This window comes from Malurus melanocephalus, unplaced genomic scaffold, assembly GCF_030028575.1.
Source record: "Malurus melanocephalus ecotype Western Australia unplaced genomic scaffold, MMel_1.1 scaffold_62, whole genome shotgun sequence".
NCBI classification, from domain to species: Eukaryota; Metazoa; Chordata; class Aves; order Passeriformes; family Maluridae; genus Malurus; species Malurus melanocephalus.
In genome coordinates, this window is record NW_026623294.1 from 1,279,256 (window position 1) to 1,305,975 (window position 26,720).

General features: G+C 35.5%; 1 protein-coding gene across 2 annotated transcripts in view; it reads right to left on the bottom strand.

Annotated features, from left to right (window-relative positions):
* Positions 1 to 26,720, bottom strand: part of STK3 (serine/threonine kinase 3) — a 125,085-nt gene that overhangs the window by 39,264 nt on the left and 59,101 nt on the right. For both annotated transcript variants that reach the window (XM_057366257.1, XM_057366256.1), the window contains exons 8-10: positions 26,098 to 26,223; positions 19,136 to 19,328; positions 8,667 to 8,842 (exon numbers count right to left, since the gene is read on the bottom strand). In XM_057366257.1, the coding sequence (XP_057222240.1) occupies positions 8,667 to 8,842; positions 19,136 to 19,328; positions 26,098 to 26,223 (495 nt within the window). The remainder of the gene's footprint in view (positions 1 to 8,666; positions 8,843 to 19,135; positions 19,329 to 26,097; positions 26,224 to 26,720) is intronic.

Below are 26,720 nucleotides of genomic sequence, written 5' to 3' on the forward strand. Positions count from 1 at the left end.
ATTCCCTTTTATCTCTGAGTTATGCAAGTTATAAGAAAAGGAAATAAAATTTACATGTAAGGCAAAATATTTTGGGCAATCCCTSGTCTTGGTATATGTCTACTAAGTCAAATCTAATCAGATCTCTAAGATATTAACTCAAAATAATTCATAACTTCAAGTATTTGAGCTCTCTGCTTGAAGTCAATGCCTTAATGCAAAAATCTCTTTCTCCAAATTCTACAAGATATTTGCAAACTAAAACCACAGATTTTTTCCGTTCTTCATAAAGCTCAATAGTATTAAATGTCAGCCATTTAATTTCCAGCATTTTGTTTATGAATACTGTTAACATCTATGCTTAATATATAGTCTACACATGGTACTTATTGGCTGCTGATCAAAACATGAGGCACAGAAATCTAATACGAGCATTGCGATTATTCAGAGTTAGCCACACAGTCACTAAGCTCATCCAAGTTTTTTTTTTCTGCTAGAATCCTATCTGACAAGATCCCATTTGTGTCCAAAAATAAAAGGGGAGGAGGGCTGTGCAAAAAAACCTAAACTGATAAAAACGTCCCATGTTCTTTACCAAACCACATTATGAGGAAATCCTCCTTAAAACTAAGATACAAAAATGAACTTAAAACAATCTTGCAAAATTCCAGTCGCCCACTCTCCCAAGGCAAGTTTTATTTTTACTCCTTTTCATTAGCATTAATTATCATAGCAAAGAGTAGAAGAGCAGATTTTGTTTCCCAGTGGTAAATTTGCATGATATTAACATASAGATGATTTCAAAGAATTCTGCTGAAACCCTGAACTGGAACAAGTATTCCTTGATGTGAACACTCAGTTTGGACAGCAGACATTACACAAAGGTGAGGCACACTGTCCTGACACTAACAGTGACTGATGGAAAATGTAAACCCCTTAGATTAAATATTCTCCCTTGTTTGTTTGTTTTTAATTGTAAGGGAAAACAGAATAGAGACCTTAATCTGRATTGGTTTGATGGACAAAGAGGAAACAATTAAAACTTGTCCAGCCACAACTGCTTTTTTACAAGTTTTTCAAAGCTTCTTCTCRACTATGCACATTACTGAGCTATTACACAATGACCCTAAAGAGATATATTAGTACAGACAACTGGTTACTAAGGTAACAAGATGTTACTTTAGACCAGCAGCYCTGTCCCAGCTCATCAGCTTTAATAATTTCTTTCCTTTGTTCTCTTCAAACTATGCACAAATTACAGATTTGCTGCATAACCAAATACAAACTAGAGGTACACTTCCGTTTCTCAACTCATTTTCCTCATTTGAGCTACTGGGGTAAAAAAATGCAATAGATGGTGCAAGCATTTGAAGTCTTCAGTGTGAAGCAGTTTCATTCTTTATACTAAGAATTTGAAAGTTGGCTGAAAAGTAAGTTTTAAAACATTTTCTCACTAGAGACTGTAATTAAAAAATACACTGCATATTGAAACTATTCGATGTGATAAAATAAGATGGCAGGGATACTTTAAAGTTTTGGGAGAGAAAACCTGGTTAAGTTTTACAAACTGAATCTTGGCTGAAATTTTCCAGAGGCAAACTCAYATTTGGAAATAACAGTTGACTGCTAATTGTGAAAAAGATTAAGGTTACCCAAGGTCTAGCTCCTCCAAAACACTGATGCTCCTAATAAACAAAATAAGTCTGTCACTATTTTTGAGAGCTTGACCTTGTAAAACCTAAGTGATCTCAACATCTTTTACGATTACAAACACCAGGCATCAGCAGTAGCTTAAAAAGCCATAGAAATTAGGGCCATGGGAAACATTTACAGGAGCAGGTAACCTATAACAATGCTTTGCTCCAAGTGGGATTAACTCCACCAAAATAGTTCCTGATATGTTTATTTAACCAGGTCTTCAACACTCACAATAATGGCAACTTCTGCAATCCTCTGAGGCAATCTGCTGTTGTATTTAGTTATCCATTCTTCTTACTATCTAACTTCAAACCAATTGCTGCAATTCAAGCCGGATCTCTTGTCTTGTCTTCAGAGTATATGTCATTGATAAGTAACACCCTTTTGTTCCATTTTTAACATGTAAGAATGCAAAAAGCTATTTGGTCTAGAAGKGTGTTTCTAGTGCTTTTTTAAGACACAAAAATTTATCATTTTCGTCAGCACAATTCATTTTCCAAAGCTGCCGAAGTATAGCACTGGCACTTTGTTATGCTTGTCTCAGTGGTCAGAGTAACAGCTTTATAATAACCCTACCATTTAAATAAACAGAGAGTACTGATTCTGTTTACAGCCTAAAAAATCACTAGGGATGATTTTCAACTATTTATTTATATACTAATAGAAGAAGGGCCATACTCAAAGTGAAAGGATTCAATACCAGTTGGAGAAACATTCTGCTCGGGTATTGTATTTCCCCCATCTCTGCATGAAAATTAATTCTCCGTTTGTGATCAGAATATATAAACAGGATTTAGTTAAATCAGTAGTATTTGATTGAGAAAAAATGAAGTGTGGTAAGTTGTTSTGTTATCTTTGCCTATAAAATCCCAACAATCCATATACTACACTTTAAGTTTTCCTGTCAGGCTGACAAACTCCTCTACAGAACAGCTGCATGAGAAGCCTAACAAACCATAGGCACAACCTGCAAACCACCCACTGTGGACTCTTAATACAAGTATCTCTCCCATTTAATTACAAAACACACACATCTTTCATTTTTTTTGTAAATAATCACCCAATAAATAAGAAGTTTCTCTAACAGCCACCTACTTTAAAAGGTACAGAAAATCTTCACTGCTGAGGTTCACACTGTCCTCACAAAATGACCTAGATAAAGCACATAATTTTCATTATATTCATTTTACAATCTCTCCCCTTTTAACCGTGCCTGAACTGCAATGAATGAAATTCTGCATGGAAGCTATCAACACCAATAATACCTTTATCTCATACGCATATGGCCCACGCAAATGCAGAAACCTAAGTTTCATATTTACTAAGTTGAGAAAACATTCTTCCTCTCAGCATCTGGAAATGCTTCATGATATTCAAGCAACTAATTAAAAACAAAGCAAAAATGAGTCTATGTTAATACTTCATTTAAAATTTTCAAATCACTTAGAGGAGAATCAGAAATGATTGAAAATAGATGAAATATGCTAATTCCCATTAATTAGAAAAAGGACTGTTCCAAACAAATTCATCCGCTTTTTAAATAAAGTCAGCATAAACCCAGCCAAGATTTTGGACAAAAACATATTTCCACTGAAGTTAACCCAGATCAGCTTTATTACTGAAGTTTTAATTAAATTCTAGATGGCCTTCAGTCATTTTATCCTATTTGATTTTTTACAGAATCAATTGTTATGTTATACATTTATAAATTTTAACAGAAGTCTCAGTATCTGTAGTACTATTATTCCATAATTATTATATTCTAATGTATTTGTTCCCTTTCGAAATGCAGGGAAATATTCTGCCTACAGTAACAGATGGCTTTTTAATTTTTTGTTGCTATTCCAGAATCTTAAAGTCACCCAAAACGCATCTACTTAAACATGAAACTGCAGTTATCATGCAAAACATGATCTACATGTTCACTGTTTAATATTTAACAATCTGGACGCCATTCCTGTTTGGAAATAATTCTACTAGAGACAGAAATCATTACCCCAGCATTGCTATAATAAACAGATTTGCCTTTTTACATTTTTGTCTCATAACAAAAAGCAAATGACTCATTTAAAATGAAATAATATATTCAATTATTGCAAATGAAGTTTAGCAACTCATTCTGACTAGTGTTAATTCAGAGGTTATCATCAATTAAGTATCACTTCACTGCAGTTCATGTAAATCCTTTGTTAATACCATGTCTCACTGTAACACACATTACTAAGGGGCAGAAGGATTTACAGGGCAATTTTACATCTTAATGAGATCTAAAATGTTATGATACAGTAAAAATGTAAGCAGCAGGTTATTTCACAGCATGTACACGCTGCACATCAATCTAGCAAGCTAAGATTTATCCGGCTATCCCCGCGTAACAAAAATTTTGAGCTCTTCTTGCTCAAAATTAAAAGTTCACCTTTTCTTGGTGAAAACTAATTTCTATGATAAATGTTATACAACATAAAATCTTCAACTGTGAAAGACAATAAAAAATTTAAGCAAGCTGCTTTAACAACACCCTGCAGTTATACTACTTATTTAATACACAGCTCGCTCCAGCATAGATATGTTATGTGGGAAACATTTCCCCATAGAAAGAACAAAGCTATCCTAACAGCAGCATGGCCATATGAATACATAACATCTACAAAAATCTACTGCTCTTAAAAGGACTGGCCAGTCAGATGGATGAAACAAACAAATTTTCTCTCATTCTGATCCAAACTGCTGACTTCTGAGCTAAAACTAGAAGTCAGCCCAATAAACAGTTAAGACTCCTTAAGAAAAGCTGCTTACACTATGCATCATTAATACTTCTAGGAATCTCATACGCATACACTACAGAGCTTTACTGCATTTTTACTTATTCAATGACATTATGCCACTATTAGTCACAATGAGTAGTATCTTGCTGATTACACTCACTGGCATCAAGGTTTGCCGAACATAAAATACCACTTAACCCCAAGTAAAACTGACAGAATTAAGATTAAAAACAGTGCTTTAATTATGCTATCTGCCACATGCCCCTTAAAAAGAATTAAAATGTGTAAGAGAATTGCCTCTAAACTGATAGAAGTCACTGAAAGCAAAAATACACATGAACAATTGAATATAAAAGCTGAAATTTGAGTAAACATTAGTTTGGGTTGTTTTGAAAGAGCCATATATCAAAACAGAGCTTCAACAGCTCCGCTTCAAAGGCTGAAGTGGAAAAAGCAAAACAAAACATTTACAAGTACTTCCCCAGAAATACATTGCCCTAAGATTCACTGATATCAAAGACCCACACTTTTGGGTTTGAGAATTTATCATGAGATATCAAAAACAGACAGTAGAATAACTGAAAACAAAAATTAAAACCAGCAACTCTATAGAAATTCCTACTCACAGAGAAGAAAACATTAAAAAGTATTTGAGGCTGAATATTTCTGTATAGTTCCTTTTAAAAAAGCAAGAAGAAATGTAGTATAAAAATTCCAAACRCCTCTTATGCATGAAAACCAGCACCTTAAGTCCCAAAGAAAATATAACAGGGTAAATTTGGAGTAATGTAATATTCAAGGTGAATATACTRTAAGTGAATTAGGTCTAGTTAAAATTATATGCAATATACCTGATTCAATATAATATAAAACTTGAAGGTCTGTGGTGACAATTTTTTCTGATTGATTCCTGGAACCTGACATCAATAACCAGCACAGATTGATCACAGAACTGAAGGCCTGCAGGACTAACARTCAGAGATAGATCTTAAATTCCCATATGGCATCAGTGAAAAAGGATTAAGATCAGCTTTTGAATTTCAAAACAGATGTACTTCAACAGAGAAAAAAACAAAGCATAAATATGTACTTACAGGACATATAATGCYACTAAAATTACTTTTTTTGAAGCTCAGATTGATGACCAAAGCATGTTATTTTCTTGGAAAAGTCTTCTAGTTGTATTTGTGTTGGCAAGTAGTTTTTAAAACATTTGCATCAGGGCAGAAAACTACGCTCACACCGAAACTTTGAAACCAGACCTAGTGCTAAGTTCATTTGCCTTATTTTATATACTTGTTTATCCACACTATGAGAAAAATTTCTGGTATCATTTATTTACATTATATAAAAACATCAGCAAGACTGTAAGACTAACTGCTCTATGTACGTTACATGTACATTTCAACAAACAAAACAACTATGTTTTATCAAACAATACAACAGACTACGGATAGGATARAACATCATTGTGACTGAAAGCAAATACACTATTTGACCACAAAAATTAGTTCCGAATTCTGCATGTTTCACCTTGTTATATGCAGAAATAAGCAAACTAAATAGTTGCAGGGATTTATAAAGTTTGTTTTTACTTTCTTTTCCCTCCTCTTTTCCACCTCAATGGCATTTCTGCTTCCTGGTTCATGCTTTAACAGACATATACACTAATAAACTTCTAAGACTTTCCAYCCAATACACTTAAATATTTCTTCTTTGCATGACACTTTCGCTCACTCTGGCGCAAGTGAAGTGCTCCCTGGCTGTCAGAACTGCCATGGTGTGTTTGGCTTATGAGGGTAAGAAATAATGCTATCATTCAGTAAATGAGTTTGGTGACCTCTGGCTCACAGAGCATCCCACCTCTTCTACACAGAAAGYTGGAGTACTATTGAATATACTGGCATTAAGTTGCATTTTGATACTTTATTTTTTAGTTCTAGTGTATCAATCCCTTCTTTAAATAAAATTATGACTGTCATCATTTACAGTTCGAACACCTTTTTAGATCCCATTAAGGCTAATTCCAAACAAAACAGCATGGAATTATTTAGTACAAAAGTTTCCATCATTTATCCCTTCCATGAATCATTTAAAGACTTCATGTCAGCAACCAAAAACATTAATGGCTTTACAAAGAGCAGACAATATATTACACGTGCTGCCCACTGATTTATCCTTTGAGAAAGTTTCTTACAGGCCACTYGGCAATACTGCCACTCACTGACTAAAATATAAATAGAATTTCTTCTAGAATGTATCAATAAATAACAATTACCAAAGGGTCAAATCAGCAGACAGTAAAAACTCATATCCTRTGTAACATCAGCTGGTACCAGATACTTTAGAGAAATGTATTTTTGAGTGCATTACTCTGAAGCAGTATAGACACTACTGAGGCATCTTCCTGYACTCCTTCTTAGGATGGCTTACCTCTTCATCATGTTTAAAACAAAATACCATCACACACACATACACACATATACTACCCATACAAATAGTCATTCACTTTTTAAAAAATCCTATTTGGTTTTCAATCAAAATAATTTTGTAGCAACAAGCCTTAAAACACTGTCTTTTCAGAAGGCCAAGGACAAACTGCACATCACATAACTTGTGTGAGACGATGGAACACATTGCCCACACAAGTTGTGGATGCCCGATSATCGGAAGTTTTCAAGGTTACAGTTTAAAGAGCTGGTGAAACATGTCCCTGCCCATAGCAGGGAAGCTGGACCAGATGACCTCTAAAGATGACCTCCCGTTCAACCCAAACCATTCTAGGATTCTGAAGTCTTTATTTGTCATTCTAACACCACTAGCTTTGTTTTGCCTACAAAACAGAGGAGTTAGGTTTCTGAAGATCAGAACTCCTCGGGTTTTGTTCCAGGAAAAATTCCTATTTCAAGAAGGCAACTTCATTGTACAAGCAATGTCAACAAGTTCTGCATGATTATTCATGTGTGAATTATTCATTAATAAGTACTTACAGAATCAGCATCTTAGGGTTGACAAAAAGAATAATTTTTGCCTGCATTTCTTCACAAGTAATAGGAAASATAGGATGAATTTTAAATTGTTCTGAAGGCTGTTTTATTGTGACTATAATAACCCCACTGAAACAAGGGCCAGTTATTTTGAAATGAATAGTGCAACTAACTGTTTTATTAGTCAATTACCAGGATGATGATTATTGCATTTGATGGGGGTAAAAAARCCTAAAATAACTCCACCCAAACAAAAATCCAACTAAATCAAAACTCTYCAGCAGCAACAGCTTGTACTATGCTATTTAACTGGTTTTACCTCAGTAGTTTAAATTTAAGTAGACATGCAGTAAGTGAAAACTGGAAAAAAAATTGCACATGTACAGCTGTCACCTAAAATTAAACACAACATTTCTCTTCAAATCTCAAGTGTACTTCACAAAGGCACCATGTGATCACATTTAGTTACTGCACTGTAGTTAAGAACATTTCATCCACAACAGATAAACAAAAATTTCATTGAAACATATTAAAAAAAAAACAGCAAAGGTGAAAACCAGATCTAATTACTTACAAGTCTCTAATCAGTAATTATATATTTCATTTTAAGTGCAACCTATAACTTGGGAACATTTTCTTTTTGATATTGCTATAATWTGCAACATAGGCAAATAAACTGCAYRTATTTTGGAGGGTAAAAACTCCAYCCTAAAATAGATGAACTTGTGTTAGGCAGAAAAATTCTATCTGAAGAGATGTGTGCTATTGGAACAGTACCAAGAAGAGGACTTGTGCAGAACAGTAGGTGGTCTTAAACATCTCCAAGGAGATGGATTAAATGGCTCCAATCCAGTTTAAAGTACTTATTTACTGTGATGCACAGCAAATATGACAATGCTCCATATCTGCAGCAATTTTACATTTTAAAAAATAGAATCGGATCAAATCTTAAAGTTGTTATAGCACATAATTTAAAGGAACCAAAAACATTTTTTAAACAGAGCAATTACAAAGCAGTATAATGTCACACACCACTCCTCACAAAACAYGTTGTGTGTTAATCAAGTGTACTTATTTCAACAACCAGGATAAGGCACAAAGATTAGATAATTGGACTATATTCTTGCAAGTTTATTTATTTTACTTGTATTAAAGTAGGTATAGAAAGGGATTAACTATTTTTGGCACATTTAAAATAAACTGCATGCAAGAGATTAAACAACAAAAAAGTACTTACGAAATCAAAGTCTCCATCTTGAGGGACTTTCCAGTTATCAGGGAAAACATTTTTGGATATGTGGTAAGGTTCATGCATGTTCTGATTACAGTTTTCAGGGCTTTTATTCTTGGAATCTTGTTTATCAAAGTAGTCCATGAAAGAAGGTCTTTGAACTTGCGGTGAAGTAGCATTTCCTTAATTGAAAGAAAACAGAAAAAATGTAAAAACTATTCAAAGATTTAATGCACTATAAACTAAACTTCACTAATTAATTTTCTTGGGTTTTGCAGAAACTAATACAGTCATCTGTATATGATGCAAGCTTCTGTCCCCTAAGGATCTTTGGCATAAAAGCKCATAGTCAAAGTATGATATTTTGTAGCAAGATACAACACGGAGAACTGATCAAGACATTTCAGAGTTGCACACAAAAATAATATTAGAAGTTACTTCATGCAATATCAATTTGTTGTTATAGTGACTGAATAACATGAGGTGCTAAAGCATTTCTTTGGGTGCTGAATGCCCGTATCTTCAAGACCTGGTCCACAGGCAGTTGTAGAAAAGGAACAGAATTTCACCAAAGGTGGGATTAAGGAATTATTTAGAAAAAGAATTTGCAAAATACAACTACGCAAATGTCTAGATGCTGCTTAATTTAATTCATTGCCAGTAAAGATTGCCAGAAAATTATGGGATCACCCTCTACAGATGGTTGTCTCCATGGTGTGGAAACCCTGGGGATTTTTGTCATCATCTACACAGCTGCAAAAGATTTATGAAGCAGATCAAGATCAGCATGAACTCCTGCTTTTTCACCATTTTCACCAAAGTAGAAGTAAAAAAAATTATCTTCAAACCTAAATTACTTAAATTTGTTTTATTTGTGGGAGTTCAAAGCAAATTCATTACTAAATAGCACAATAAATAAACACAACTGTCACCTCAGAGACCATATTCTGCATAAAATTGACACATGAAACAATTACTTGCTGGAATTTGACTTAAAGAAACTTAAAGAAAATATTAAATATATTTCTACAAATAAAATGCAAAAAAAGATGAGATATAAATAACTGGGGGGGGATACCTAACACCAAAAAATAAACAAAACTATATATTTAAATTGCAAACAAAATAGTAGGAATTTTTATTTGATACACTGGTGTTGACAAGTGAAAAGGTGACTGAAAATGTCTTTTGAGGTTGTGTTTAATATGATCACTAGGACTTGCTAATCTCCTCATCTGGCTTTACGCTTGTTTTTATTCATTCACTAAGTGTGGTTTTTTTCCCCTCTTTCACCTTTTATTTTATCATCTCTTCGCATCTCCTTTGTCTAAAGATTTTTAAAACATTCTAATTTTAATGCATGACTAATAGCAGCCTATTTTTTCATTAACGTTTACTTTTGTACTGCAAATTTTTCACAGAATGATCAATGCTGGAAGAGACATTCAGGATGATCTATTCCAACTACTAACCTAGGAACATCATAATCACCACCACAGCCCYAAGTGCCACATCCAGACACTTCCTGAACGCTTCCAGACATGCCACCCCCACCATCTCCCTGGGCAGCACATCCCAAAGCTTACTGACTTTTTCTATGAAAAAGAAATTTCAAATACCTAATCTGAACCTGCCSTAGCAAAACTTAMGGCCATTTTCTCTCATCCTTTCACTTGAGACRTGGAAGAAGAGACTGACCCCYASCAGGCTATAACCTGCTTTCAGGCAGTTGAAAAAACAATAAAGTCACCCCTGAGCCTCCTTTTCCCCAGGCTAAACACCCCCCAGTTCCCTCAGCTGCTCCTCATGGGCCTTCAGTCCCTTCACCAGCTCCACTGCCCTTCTCTGTACACRTTCCAGCACCTCAATGTCCTTCATGAAGTCAGTGGCACAGAACTGACCACAGAATTCAAGGTGTGGCCACTCCAGTGCTCAGTAGAGGGGGACAATCACTACCCTGGACCTTCTGGCCACACTATTTTTGATAAAAGTAAAGAATGCATGTTGATTTATTGCTTATTTTCGTCCTGCTTTTCCTAAATTTTTGTATTCTAATAAGATTTCTGGTATTTTTTTAATGAGTGCTTCTACTGTCATGCTCTAAGCTTTACTGAATTTGACTTCAGCTGCTTTCCTTCAACTCCATGATTCCTCCATTCAATCTCCTATTTCCATACACACTTTGTCTTCCTTGCATTTTTCAGCTGATTTTTCTCTCAGTTTTTGCCATGTTTTTTCAAATATTCTTTCCTAATCCCAGATCACAGTTATCTCTACTCACCATCTTTTAATTCATAACAATTGTGACCTAAGCATTCAGTGAACTAAACTCCAGGTTCAATTTAGTAGACCAGACAGTAGATATTTTTCCAGAATCTCCCAAGTTTGCCTCCACTGAACTCAACATCATTTGAAGGAGGTTTCTTGATCTCTTGAATCTGAGACTGAGGAAGGGATGAGAAGTAAACAGCAGGGATGCCAAAAATCATACCATAGGCTGAGTTGGAAGGAACCTTTAAAATTATCTAATTCCAACTCCCGTTCCATAGGCAGGGACACCTTCCACTAGACAAGTTTCTCAAAGACCCATCAACCTGGCCTCTAGTGATGGCTGGAATGCAGCATCCACAGCTTCGTTGGGCAGTATTAAAATACTGTTCCAGTATTTTAATACCCTCACAGTAAATAATTTCTTCCCAATATCTAATCTAAACCTGCCCTCTTTCAGTTTAAAGCCATTATGCCTTGTCCTGTAACTACAKGCCATTGTCAGAAATCCCCCTCCAGCTCYCCTGTAGGCTCCCCATTAGGTACTGCAAGGTCCTACAAGGTCTCCCGGGAACATTCTCTTCTCCAGGCTGTACAACCCCAACTGTCTCAGCCATATCAGAGGTGCTCCACCCTTCTGATCATTTTCATTGTTCTCCCCTGGGTTTACTTCAACAGCTCCATGTCCTTCTTGTTTTGGGGGTCCAAGGGCTGAACACGCTATTACGAGTGGGGTTTCATGAGAGCTGAGCAGAGCAGAAGATAAATGGAAGAATCCAAACTTCAGAAAAGCACACATTTAGAAAACAGAAGATAGTAGTATGAAGGAGGTAGAATTAAAACCAGAAATACAATGCATTTTCTTAGTAGAAACTTTTCATTACTTGGTGATCACTGCCCAAAACCCCTGAAACTGTTTGTACCAAAAAKACAGGACACCACATTGGTGGCCTTTCACAACCAATTCTTCCTTCTGCTAAGATGGCCGTACTTAAGTTTCATCCCTGAGATGTATTTATAAACAAAAAGATTACCAGTGTCTCTGTTCAAAACTGTACCAAAATGTTGCCCAACTACAAGTAAGGCAGTCTCCCTCCTCTCATCTATCAGACAAYACTAAAGATTTTCCAAGCACTGCTTGTAAGTTTTAAAACTATTTATAAATATCTTCCTTATACATATAACAGAAGACTACCTACATACATAAAATAAACCCTTCTTAATCCCTTTCTATCAAATGCATATTATGGAAATTGGGTCAACAGGACTGAAATTACTCCAAGGTAAGCAAAGAACATTTATTTTTTACTTTGAGAACTTATGTTATTTGTTTTAATAAATAAGAATTTAGAACTCATTTCTGATTTCAATTTAGCATACAGTCAGTTAACCCAATTAAAAGAGCAAAACCAGAAATATGACTGCAAAATGATGGGACTAGAGGTATTTCAACAGGATTTTTTTTCTCTTCCATTTAAAAAATCTCAAAGGATTTACTCAGAAAATTATTTTTAAGGTTTTATTTTACTTTTATAAATAATWTAATAAAAAAAAGACACTATTTAGATCTCTAGCTAACTTAACAGGTTCAATTATGTTTCATAGCAATGGGTTGACATCTACCAGTTTAAAGCCCTTGTGAAAGCTATCTCTTTTGTATTTACTTTATAAAACACTCAGGCTTTTTAGGACAGCAAACTGATATAGGCTGCACCTTTTTCTTTTTTTTTTTCAAAATACAGAGTAATTAGAAGATCATTTTGGCTTTTTCTAACTTTCATGAACAACACAATAACATCATCTTCTCAATCATCTTTCAAGAACCAAGAAAATTAGAAGTATAATACATAAAGATTCCCTTAAGGGCAATTAATTCACTCATATATTCAGTAAATCAGATTTGCCACAAAAAATTGACAGCAGTCAGTATCACTCCAGACTTGCACTGAAAACCTAYTGTGCCTGTTCCATTCTGGAAGGATGTGGATTTTTCAGTTATTCTAATTCTCTACTCTTCAATAAGCAATGGTCATGATTAAAAAAAWTTTCCACAGTTTCAATATTTAAGAATATCTGCCTCCTCTCACCCTGACACTTGCCTGCTGCAGGACTTCAAGATGGCCCTGAGAAAAAAAGCCATAATGAAACAAGTCCAAAATTGCTGGCAAGCCATAAAACACAGAGAGCATTGCTGAGGCTGAAAATATGCATTCTACCGCCGAAAAACCTGATGGTAATACAGCAAAAGGGATGTCCCCAAATAGTTAGGTAAGCAAGTTTCTTCCCAAAAGTATGCTGAATAAAATGAATGAGGCAATGACATAACACCAGCTCTATGACACTGCTTCAAAAACGTACCACAAACTAATAATTCTCAACACACATTTCAAAATAAGAAGGAATACACACTACATTCTAATGCATGTTTTGGTAAAATTCAGCTGATGTCATCTACCAAGAAAAATTACTTAGTAGTGAAGTATTTCCAACAGGAAGGTATCAAATTGATTTTAAATCAGTTTAAAAGTTCTCCTGTTAGTTAACAAGTAAGATCAGCAAATGAGAAGAGAGACTCGTAGTACAATTTCCTGGCAGGGCACAGGTGATGGTATTTTGGCATTTTCAGGTGGAGGGTTTACAATTTCCTGGGGAAAGTCTGGAAGTCATTGTCTCACACTGTTACTACCAGGTCACTGGGCCTTTTCTGCAGCTGCATATCTGTAGAGGAAAGTTTTCTTCCTTTTGCCAAAAGCCACGAGCTTCCACAGCCTTCCACTTTCTGGGGATCTTCATCTACCACTCAACTGAGGAACACTTTCAGCTGCTTGGTGAAGTTWGAAGGGATCTGTCTCTCCTGCCTGAAGGGCTCCTGTGAACATCCTGCTGGTATTTTTATTCCCTCAAAATACACTGCTTTGTCACATTAGAGTCAGAAGCTGTAAAGCAATCAGCTYTCAGCTTCCTTTAGACCTCTATGTACCCATGTGTTGTCACCCCTATTACAAAGGCTACCACAGCTTATRTATCATTTTGTATTCCATACATTCCTACCACTATTCTCTCCCCCCACAAGGTGCCCTACAACACAGTGGCAGTAATTCTGGGAAATGGGAGACTGGAGCSTAGAGTTTTGACTCAGTCTCCAGGCAAATGCATCTAACAGTGAACTACCATGCAGAAAGCTGCCACAGCCACCCCCTTCAGCCATGTTTTAAGCAGGAATTGTGACTGTATTTCATGAGTGGGAAAGTTCTGCTGCTAACATACACCTCTTAAGACACCATCTCAGAGAACCAGAGGTCATCCTACTGGGAACCACAAGGAAGCAGCAGTAGAAATTGTGTCACCAGTTACTTAGGCCAGAGCAGCTGGGAGGCTACCATAAGACATCTAAGAAATGTTTGACTATTGAAAGCTGTGTAACAAAGTGGTTACTGATTTTCAYAGTTTTTGTATCACAGTGACTTACACATCCAAGTCTTCATTCAGTTTTTCGCTTCATTCGGTCTTTTGTTTGTTGTTTACACACCTATTTATCAGAAATAACTGCAAATAGCATTTAAATGGAAAATCCACATAATTTTCTACCATCTGAAGATTTCAGAGACTTTCTGAAGGACTATGATCCCAAGTTTAAATGATTTTTAATGGGGAAAAGTTYCCAGCACAAAACATTGCTTTGCTTCTTGAGAATAAGACTTGTAAAACTGGCTTAATAATTTTGTTTTTTCCCCACTTTATGGAAAAAAGAAAAAATATTCAATGATACCACTATTATAATAATGGAATATACTGAGTTRGAAAGGACCCATCAGGATCRTCGAGTCCARCTCSTGGCYCTGCACAGGACACCCCAAGAATCACACCATGTKCCTCAGAGCATTGTTCAAACACTTCCCATTACTCCATTCCAGCTAAATTACACTTTATTTCTGTTTTCAGCAAAACAAAGAAAATCCATGTTAAACTAGCATTTTGYAACAGCTCTCAAAAGCAGAATTGACTTGAAAAATAATCCCCATTTTTAAAATATACTACTGTTAGTGACATTAACAACTTTAGTACCAATCACAGAAAATGGCTTGAGAACCAACACAGACCTGTAAACATCTATCACCTCTTTATATACACACATACAGGAGTAAAGCACTGTATCTACCTATATATGGCACCAAGCAAACAATCTTACTGGGGGCACAGTAAACATGCCTAAGCAAAACTACATCCGTGAAGTATCAATGCCCAGGTCCCAGCACCACTGAAGCCAGCCTATAATTAAGTTTTCTTACAAAATTCCTACCAGACTTAGSTCATAAGTTGTTATAAAACATGTGTCACTGGCTTTTCCTTTTCAGCTGAAATACCAGCTGTAAGACTTAGGCCTTTCTAAGAGTTCTGAAGCATCACTAACAGCGCTATCCAAGCGTATACCTCCTAGCACAGAGACTGACGGTATCAAACAATCCCTCTCCCTGGATGCTGAAATCACTAAATAATAATGAATAAACCAACTCATGAATTCTTCTATCAACATGTAGGTTCTACAGAATGATACATGTCCCACTGTAACAAAAAACACCACAATACCATAAGACAAAAAAGTTCAGCAAGTAAGCGGTGGAACCAGATGTGTTGCTGGTTCCAGCCATCACTTCCCTCAGATTACCTCCCGTTTGCTGACTTCACTGGAGTTACACTGTGCAAGACAGTCACCTATGGGGGGAAGGGAGAAGGGGGGAAGAGGGGGGAGGACAGGGAACGAAACCTGCTGTCCCAAAGATTATRTGTTTGATTAGAAGGAAGAATGTGTTTAAGAACTATACTAACTAAAGCTAAAATGTTAATGTCTTATAGGGCAAAAAGTAATAAAACAAAACCTGATTACTTTTCTACATTCTAGCTGTCAAATGCCACCTCATTAGTTCTCTGACCTCTTCTTTCAATTACATTCATTATCAACCACAAACTATTTAGAAGCTTCACCAAAGTCTGGAGCAACAGTTAGAAACTTAGAATAAACCCAAACTGCACTAAGAGACAACTTGTTTTCCAGCCCAAAGCAGATGGCAAATATAAATTCAACAGGACAAAAACATAAAAAAGAGAGGCAGGGGGAATGTTACTGAAAAGAAGAGAACAATCACAAGTAGTCTTGGTGCACCAGAAAGCCCTAACACTAAGCCTTGCTGAAAAACCACAAGGGGAATGTGGGGAAGCTGGTCTGAACACTAGTCACTCCACTGACATATAAAAGACTTCTACACAAAAGTAAGTAAAACCCAGGCGCCTGAACAAAAAGAAGTAGTACTTCCATCATTCTCACTCTTTCCTCCAATCTATGTTAAACCTCCTAAAGTTAAGTTCCTCTCAAGTGTCTGTGTTCTTCATTTTCTTTCCTCCTTCTAGGTACATACCACAGAATCTCTGTTCAGAGCATGCACAGGCATACCAAGCAAGACATCCTAAGTGTTGTTTATTACTAGACTGTATAATGTATGTTGGGGTGGAGGACAGGCCTCTTTCTGTTCCAAATCCCAATTTTATCTGGGCATAATTCCCTATTTGTGAAAAAAATATGGTTTTAGTTATTTTCTGTCATGGCTCCCAGAGGCCTCTAAGCATGGGTACTTATAAATAAAAACATATTATTGTTTCTTATTTTGTCCTTGAGCAGGGAAACAAAAGGCAGAAGGAAACAAAACATGAAACTAAACACAACAGCAATTAAATAAAAAGTTTGTCRTAAATATTTTGTGTCTCTAGGAAGGAAATGAAATCCCTCTTCCCTAGTTTACTAAGTTTATTTCTCCAACCTTCTTGCTTGCAATGTTTTATTATTTGGAAGTATCAAAGAGCACTTTTAAGACATTCATTCTGATTTATTATAATCAAATCACACAAACATCCAGAAAGTGCCCACTTTGCCTATAAAGGTGCATTAGAAAATGCACCCAATTTCCAAAATCTTGTGTCTCTGTTGAGTACCAAGAAGCACAAAATCTGTGGCTGCCTTTCAGACACAGCAATGATTTTTATGTGCCCTCCAGTGACATTTACTTAGGAAACTTGCTATTGCTCCTGTCTCAGCCAATAGCACAACAACCACAGAACCAGAGGACCATCTACAGTGGACATGATTTATATTTCTTTCTGGCTGAGAGATGTAGAGGTTCCATTCTTGAATTATTTTTAGTTTTTAATGTAAAAAATGCAAATAATGCATGTTTAATGCAAAATACAAGAAATTTTAGCAAGCTAGTGCCGAAAACAAACTTGTGGCCTGACAGCTGAATGACTTAACCCTCACTTGTCACAATGCAAACCACCTCCAGTTGGCTGGCTTTGCTTTGCTGCAGTTATGGGACTCAAGAAGTCATCTACGGGAGAGGAGGGAGGGGAAGGAAACTCACTGTCCCAAATATTATGTTTGTTTGAGAAGGAAGAAGAGTGGGATTAAGACATATACTGTCCAAATGTCAAGGTGTAGAAAGGTAATTCCCTTCCTAACCACAGATTGTYACTGGAATCAATTAAAAATTGAAAATAACAGTACATTTTAAAAGCAATGTACCCGGCAACACGGCAGAAAAATAAGACACTGATTAAGAGACTGGAGTACAGGTCTAATGACACCTTTTTGATCTGTTTGGCATAGTAACAGGTATTTCCTCTCAGCACATATAAAAACTAGATGGATAGTGTGGTGCAATTTAGCTTACTACTCATACAGAACTTACTTATGAGGACTGATGTGATTTGTCAGGCYGCATAGAAACTGCACTAAACCCTAATTCAGAATACTTCCATCCTAAGAATTACTCCAAATTTGTTTGTGCTATGTCTCCCTTTCTTTCTCATCACTCAGCTTTTCCTTAGTTTGTTGAAACTGATGGGTTTGAGATCACTTGTACTAACCCTCCATTAGCCTCATGGTCTAACAGGCAAGTATTCTGATTGAACAAAACAAATTAAAGCACATACTGAGTCTTTTCTTGAGGTGAATCATCGTATCTAAACTTACCACTATGAAGACTGATGTTTGCTATCTTAATTGGTGAGAGCTAAAGAAAAAACAAACAAAAAAAAAWYCCSRAMMAAMMMMAAAAWWRSCMAAMMAAAWYYKKWARRMCCCYTTTTYMWTYCMAMYTKSYKKWMMMMAAAAARAAAAGTTTCTGCTTTGCACTTCCAACTAATCTTGAGCAAATTACAACAGGTATCTCTCTGCAAACACAAATGAAGCTTTCCATTTGCTAWGAAACACTCTACAAAGTTATTTATTTGTCACTGATTTCCACTCTTGAGATATTTTTCTATATTACTACAGCTTTCTATATTACACAGACCTCCTCACCAACCCCAAAAAATTGCCTGGAGTTAAATAATACATTATGCCTCATGAAATGAGATAGCTACAGCCTGAGTTACAGTCATCTATTGATGCTGCCTATTCAAGCAAATAATTACTTTAAAATCAGTGGACTTAAACCTGCAGTAGTCTTCAACCAAACAAAGAGTGTGGCAGTAAATCAGTATGTAAGTTAAGTATTTTTAAAAAGTGTATTTATCGGTATTTCAGTATAATCTACATAAAAACATTCACAATTTTTTTTCTTTGTAACGTACTCCCTCATGTGCTGCTAAAATCAACTAGAACTTTTTACCTGGGTTTCAACAATCTTTTGATCATGGTATACAATCAAACATTTTTGAATTACACGCCAAAAAAATGTCCAAATAATAATTTGATTAGAAAATACTAGATCTGCTAAGTGATTATTAGTTGCAAAACAATTTTGCAGCAAGATACATTACTGATTGCTGACCCCAAAGAGAGTCACAGTATATTCCACGACCACTAACACTGAAACAGCAGCCTCTCACATAATCACATCAGTTTAGCTCCAAGGAACTGGTCCAACTGTATGTGGGACAGAAGACAAAGAGACAAGCAGTAAAAGGGACAATTCACAGAAAGACAATTTGAGAGTTCTCCATAGAAATTTAGCAGAGCARCAAAACCAGGCTTCTGCTTTCAATCTCTCCCTAGAGCCAACTTTTTCTCTACAAATTAAAGAGTGCTTAGAGACACAAATACTACTCTCTCCCTGTTTTAACCTCAGAACTTGACACTTAAAAGCTATTCATGAGACAACATTGTCATACAGCATGAGAAGACATTATTAGAACAAAGAAAATTAACAACGTACGTTTCATGGTCCCATCTTCCTCTTCATCATCATCACTGTTTATTACCATGGTCCCCAAGTCTGATTCTAACATGGTGCTATTGTGTTCAATCATCGTCTGAGCACCTTCACTCATTGTACTGGTGGCTCTCATGGTACCAGCACTCTCAGAATTGGTCTTCACCATGGTGTGAGAGTCCAATTCATCTTCATCCTAGGGGAAAACATTTGCCAGAATGCAGGAAATCATTAAAAGAAAACACAGGTAAGATGCAATCTCTTATTGATTAGTTTTTATCTTTACGTGACCTAGTTGTATTGCTTGACTTCCAGGTTTAAAACTTAAAAGAAATCACAAAATAAAAAATCTGCCATATAAAGAAGAATAAAAACTTTCTTCTTTCTCACAGATGAATAGCAGGGTAAGTATAATGTGGCCCACACAACAACTTTGGATTAACATCCAGTTTTGAGTTATCTCTGATGATCCACTTTATCAGTAACACAACTTAGAGAAAGCGATTTTGCTGTTTTGCAAGGGACTATCACCAAGGATTCGTGCTGGCCACCCTTTACTTAGTATCATGCCCATCTGACATTACATACAGGACCCAGATGACAGGTTTACATTCAATTAAGCTACTAAACAATCCTCCAAAAGAATTTTTCAAGTCCCCTTCAGAAACAGAAAATCAACTTGATTTACTCCCAAGTGTTTAGTTCCATTTTAAAACCTTTGTTACAAGCATGAGTAAATAAAGTGTTAATACTACACATAAAATTAGCCTTTGAGCACATATTTACTCATTAAGTGTGGGGGAGATAATATCAAGAAGACACACAGTAGCATTTTGAATTGGCAACAGTAATGGGCCAGGCATTCAAAACGACAACTAATGACAATCCAGTTAATGAAACATGAAATTCATATGGAATACCAGTATTTGAAAACACTAATGGGAAATCCCACTGCTTTCCAAAGTCTGATTTAGATTATACACACAAGATCACAGCATTTCAGGAGTAATGTGATGGACTGTGACTATACACATTTTCTATATGAGTAAAATCTATTACTCAAGGAAAAAAAAAAGACATTCTCATTTGTTATTAAATGTAAGAAATAAAATCAATCACTGTGGAGTTACTCTATGTCAAACTGTTACATTTTAAATACAAATTCTACTTTCATCAGTTTTATAATCATGTATGCATGCATTTCCTCTACTATGTCAAAATTTTGAGTTTTTATAAATGAAATTGATATATCGTTGATAAGTAAAACATTTTAGCTACATTGTTTTAAAGACTATTGGATAGCCCTTTTCTCTTTATTAATTTGCCCCTTACAAATAATATACTGTTGCTACATAAAATGACAGAATGGTTTAGGCTGGAAAAGACCCCTAAAATCATCAGTTCAACTGTCAATCTGGCACCACCAGTCCACCACTAAATCATGCCCCTAAATGCCACGTCTAGACGACTTTTAAATACAGAGTAACATGTAACATTATAACAAGATTTCACCCACTAACAAATTTCCCCTTTGTCCTAAATTTTTGCATTGCTTTACAGATTTTAAAATTTTAACTAAGAAGAGACTTGTAAGTGCWGGGGCTGGGAGGGACAGGCACAGAACAGGAACAGAAAAAATAAACTCTAGATTCAAACCCCTGCAAGGTCTGGTACTTTCTGTTTCTCACTGAACTCATTCCTTTTCTTTCTSCCATTCCCTGGCATGGCAGGTGCTTTGCCTCTCATACAGACACACCTKCACGAGCCAGCTCCATGGTCCAAGTGCCAGTTCCACTAAGGCTCGGTCTAGGCAGATACAGAGAATTGAGTCTGCACTAATAACAGCTGCTGAAAATTATTCTATTACATCTCAACAAAGAGACACAAAAATAGATTTCATTTGGATTTACAAAGTCTGGCTAACAGCATACCATAACGAAAYCAGGATACAGACCTAAATCTGTGATTAAAATTCCAAATGTCAAAAGAATCACTATTTTCCAGATTCTAATTTGCAAAAATACTCGAGTTCTTCATTTGCATTCCTTCTGGGGGGTTGGTTYTTTGCATTCTATTTAATAGCCTACCCTTGATAAAATTATTGTATTCCCAAAGRTACAGACAGCTTACAGCTACAGCATTAGGCAACTGTGCCAGTAAAAACTGCTCCTCCTGGTGGCAACTTTAATTTTCTCTGCTTCCTCCCACCAAAYGTTATTGTTAACCCCAGTATTTTCTATGAATTGCATTTTTCCCCTTCTAAAAAGGTTGCCCAGAAAATAAAGGAGTTTTGCATCCCATTTTAAAAGTGTCAGAACAGTTAAACTACAAGCGTTCCTTTCAGTACTGCAATACAATGCAAAACTGACGCACAAAGTGATGTTTCACCTATTAACTACTACAAATTTAGCATCTCTAACATACAGGCAGGCAAATCTCTGAGCTTAAGGCATAATTACATTCAATTTACAGATTAGTTTGACTAACATTAATATCTACTTGCAGTGCATATTGCCCTAAACTTACCTAGGCTGAAATAACAAATGAAACAAGCACTGTCCTAGAGCTCAAAATGTTTATTTTAGGAGCTAGTGGGAAAAAGTGATGGTCAACAACACGAACAACTATAAAATGGGGCCCTAAATTACCATTTTCATAACTTCTATTTCATTGAAAAGAATTACCTTTTATTTCTTAGGTCAAATCAGGTATTCAGACCCAGTCCAAAGAATAGCATTTAATTTTYCAGTCTAAGAGTGTCAAAAGCCTTTACCTTAGTGTTGTCTCTCACCAAAGAGAACAGTTATCTTTTAGTACCTGAAAGACTAAGGATCACAAAGCCCACCTCACTACTAAAAGAACAGTTGTCCCTAAAAGGCAAGTCCACAACAATTGTGATGAATGTTTTCCCTATATCAGGAATGAGGTACTGAGACAGAACAATATAAAATTTTTTCATGGTTTGTGCATACRCCAGAATAATTAATCTTGTAGCTAACACAGACTGCTTCCAGAACTGTCATTCCTCACAAATATGAGATTTAGTATTTCTCATAAATATGAGAGATTTAGCTAGTATGGCAGTAGACTACACTGGTTCTGAAAAAAATAACTTAATAAAAATATGCAGTGGATCCAAGTTATGGAAGTGCATATTTACATGAGAGATGGAAKTGATTCCTTCATACAAATTCTGATTCATGCTTTACAGTTCATAAATATTGGTGTAGAACTTGTGATCTGTTGTTAAAAAAAGATAAACACACTGATTAAATAAAAACAAACACAATCTCAATTTTTACTAGGAAAAAAAAAAACCTACTAAAGTGGACCTGTAGTGTTCTCACACTATTTATGAAAAGAGATCCAAGAATCAAACAACAAAAACAAGTAACTCTGGAATTAAACTGTCTGCTRTTCTCCTGTGTACAAGTAATAAGCCCCAAACTTGGATTTGGAAGGGGTTTCTCTTACACCTTATACAGCAACAGAAAGCACACACAAGCAAGAACTTTAAAATCTCTTGAAATGCTACAGAAATGACAATAGACTACAGAAACTCAGAATAACATCATAATGTAAAGTACAAGTAAAGTACCAGCAATAACCTGCAATCCCACGGGATTAACTCTCTGGATCTCCTTATTTACCAAAAAAAGTTATTCTTAGCAAAACCAATCATTACAGTGTAAAAATGCAATCATAGAGGTTTTACTATCAGGATAGAAAATTCAAAAAKACTTCAGCAGAAACCACACAGAGGAATTCATTATATGCTTGTAAAATAAAGGATCTCATCACACAAGGAGTTTTCTCAGAGAAATTGGCCTTGCAGATCAGATCTGACTCAACATCATTACAGAAGTGAATGATCCAAGGTGATAAAGATTAATGGATTTTTCTGTTGCATTTTTAACATCGAYTGGGACGAAGACTGAAAAAAAAACTAAACAAGAGAAGCAAATATGGCACCAGTTGCATTTAAAATCGCTCTACCTATGGTTTGGCATGTAAAAAGGACACTAGAGGGCAGCAAAGACAGCCAGCTTGGCTGCAAAGCAGTAAAGGAAGATTTACACGCTGGCAAAATGAGGTATCCTGTAAAATAATTTCATTTACTATTAACACCTCATCATCACCTTTGAAAAATGTAGCTGTAGTCACAGCTATCTTTTTTAAAGCACTGTAGTAGCTACATAAACATATAATATCTTTGGTCAAGCACAAGGATTTTGTAAAAGCTCCTAACTTACAAAACCCWACTTCAACCTGGGTATATGATTAATACTGAGCACACAAAGCTTAGACCCATCAGTAAAAAACAGGTAAAAACTTAACTTTCAGCACACAGTSAAATCCCATCACATTCAATAGACATCTGTCACAAAACAGTACTAAAGCTTGTTTTCCACTTCATGTAATTAATAGATCAGGTAACAAGGACTTGCTGTGTGCCCGTACTTCCCTCTCTTTATTCTTCCTATAGCCTGTTTCTGTCGCTACACTGCTGTGGATTTTAAGAATATGCTGTATTTCATTCAACAAATTAATCTTAACATATTTCTCACTTCAGGACACYTAAAGGACTGCAATCAAATTTTATTTACACGCATGTCCGGTGTTCTTTGGCATAAAGAAAAAATGTTGTKAAAAGAGAAAGTTTTAGCACTGCCATGTAAAATTCCATGTATATCTAGACAGATATGACTATAACACACATATGCAAACACATGGAAAAAGCATGAAAGCAAATACTAAAAACCTTCAGAAAAATACAGAATGGTGTATCAGATGTAAAATACAGAATAACTCATCTGATTCACTAGTTCCTTTAAAACAACACTATAAATATTGTAAAAATATAAAGGAGAAATTACAGCAATTATTTCTTAGGGTCTCCAAATACAGATGCCAACTTTTCATAATTAATACAGGATTAACCAAATAACCTTTTGTAAGAATGAATAAATAATCCTGCATACAGGAAAAATTGAYTATTGACAGTAGGCTTCAGTGTTGATAGGGGTCAACCACTAAGTGCCCAAGAAAAAAAACAGAATTACTGAAGTAGTAATTTCTTCCTTTAATACTCTAAAAGACTTAAACATTTCTCACATCATAGTGAGATYAAAATGTAAAAGAAATATACAGAGAGCTGCTTGTTAGCTCATTCCTTTAAAGATCCACAGAAACAAATATTTAGATATGTTTTCTGTGAGCTGCCAGGCAACGTTACTTTACATTCCCCGTAATAAAGCTGCCCAGCCTCARCATCCACTTCACATCACACTTCTAAAAATGCTCAATAGAAGAGATTGGTCATGTCTCATAATGCCTAGACTAACATTTAAGCTTTGATATTGGGATTAACCTTCTGCAGAACACACCACTTGCGATTTTTGCTTAATTAARAAAACCTGTACAACTACCTCAGCACCTATCAAAACATGTCAGTTTGTCAGAAGGCATTCTCATCACATGCACAGCTCTCATAATAGGCATAAAATCAATTCTGAGCAAACTATTTGTAATGATATATATCTCTCAGGAAAGATACAGTCATGAAGATTGTGTTCAGCCTGGGCTTTTATTTACAGCTCTGTAATACTAAGTTTTGAACAGCAAAAAGTATTTACATTACACTTGACAACTTTTCATGCTATAAAATGTTCACAGACGGTGGTGAAAAAGAAAAATAAGAATAAATTTTAGGGATGAGACTCTTACCGACGTGAAGGACAACTACCTGAACTGACTGTGAAAATTAAGTACATAATTGTGAAAACTTTGCATCTGATTATTTCTCCAAACCCAAGCACTCCATTCTACTTCCAGTTATGCAAGTCACTTTTAACTTAAGTGCCCATTATGTACAATAATGACTTCAAGAAGGTATTAAGGCACAAAAACATCTTCAAATGCAAACCTTAGGAAACCTTGTAACAGGTTTCCTAACATAAGAAACTTCACAGTTAGAACATTTTATACCTTTCTTCTTAATGCATCACAAATCATGTACTAGTGACTAATGGACAGAACTGCTCAYAATTTACATAGGAAATTCTTGGGGGGGTTAGATCAATAAATTCAAGCCCCTGACAGGTTAACTGAAACCATTCTTTTTCAATAGTATATGGACTCAAGTCACTGTCCATGAGAGATGTTTAATATCAATAGATTCTACTTAACATTAACAGCAATATATGCTCTTGTTTATAGATGTTGTTAAATATGCATTGCTCAAAGTTCAAGTCTGTTTTTGCATTCCTATGGTGAGGACTTTACCATGGTATGACTGGGAGAAAATCCATTTTTGWGGTGTTATTTTCCAAAATTTAAGTGCCAGATGGGTATTACTTTCCAACTGAACACCGACTTCAATTCTACACACAACCTAAAARTATTTATAGATATTACAGATACTAAAATATGAAGAAATAGATGCATTACTTACTGTCACTAGTACAACATAAGGTAACATAGGGACTGTAATTAGCTCTCTGTCATTAGTCCTCTACAGGACTGCTGCCCTCAATGTAGATTAACAAGAACTGTATCAYCATTTGAACTATGGATCATGTAGTCATGCAAGCTACATACAAGCAGCCCTGGATTTCTTATAGAGTTCTGTGAAACTGATTCGKAAGAAGGAAGAATGTGCAAGGTTATTTATCCTTGACTGCTGGACTGCTGACTTCACCTACCACCAAGCTGTATACCAACTACACCAAACCAGCACTCAGATTATCTGCTTTCCCTTTCAAAAAGGAAAATAATAAGCACTCAGAAGTGCAAAAAGAATTGGTTTACTGCTTTTCTGGCAGTTCCACAAACAAGCTCCAAATTAAACAAACCACATAGAAAACTGGTAAAAAAAAAGTATTGGAACACAACTACAGTAAGTAGGAGAAAACGAGCAACTTCTCTGTAAAGTATAGATAGTTACAGGAAAAATGGGTACACACCGAATTTTCTTCCTCCTCCTCCAGTTCTCTCTGCTGTTCTTCATGTCGCTTTGCCTTTATCTCCATAGCTTCAGTGATCAGGTCCCTTAAAATTGAAACTGGCTTAGCATTCTTAATAAATGTATGCTACRGRAAAAAAAAAATCATTAAAATATGTAGCATCATTACACCAGTTGTGTTTCAGATTTAATAACAAGTACTATTCAGCACCRCAGATTTCAGTGATAAATAGTATGGTGCATTATACAATAATCAAAATCTACATCAACACAACATACAGTATCTTTCAATTGCTTCATAACTAATATTTAACTATTTTTAAGAACTGCAAGCCTTGGAAAATGCAATCATTTAACAACTGCTTTACAACTGAGGATATAATTTTCTAAATAAAAGGTGCACTAAACAGTAAATAGTGATGATGATTTGATACAGAAAACTAGTTTAAGAGACTCAGTTTCAAAATTTAATTAATCTTAACAAATTGAGAGCATAAATTAGGGGCTCTAACCAGAGCAACTATTGCTGCTTACTTYAATAAACCTATATTTAAAATGTCATAAAATATTTCTTGATCTATGATGCTGAAATGTGGAACCAGCAAAAAAAGCTTACTTTTAGCA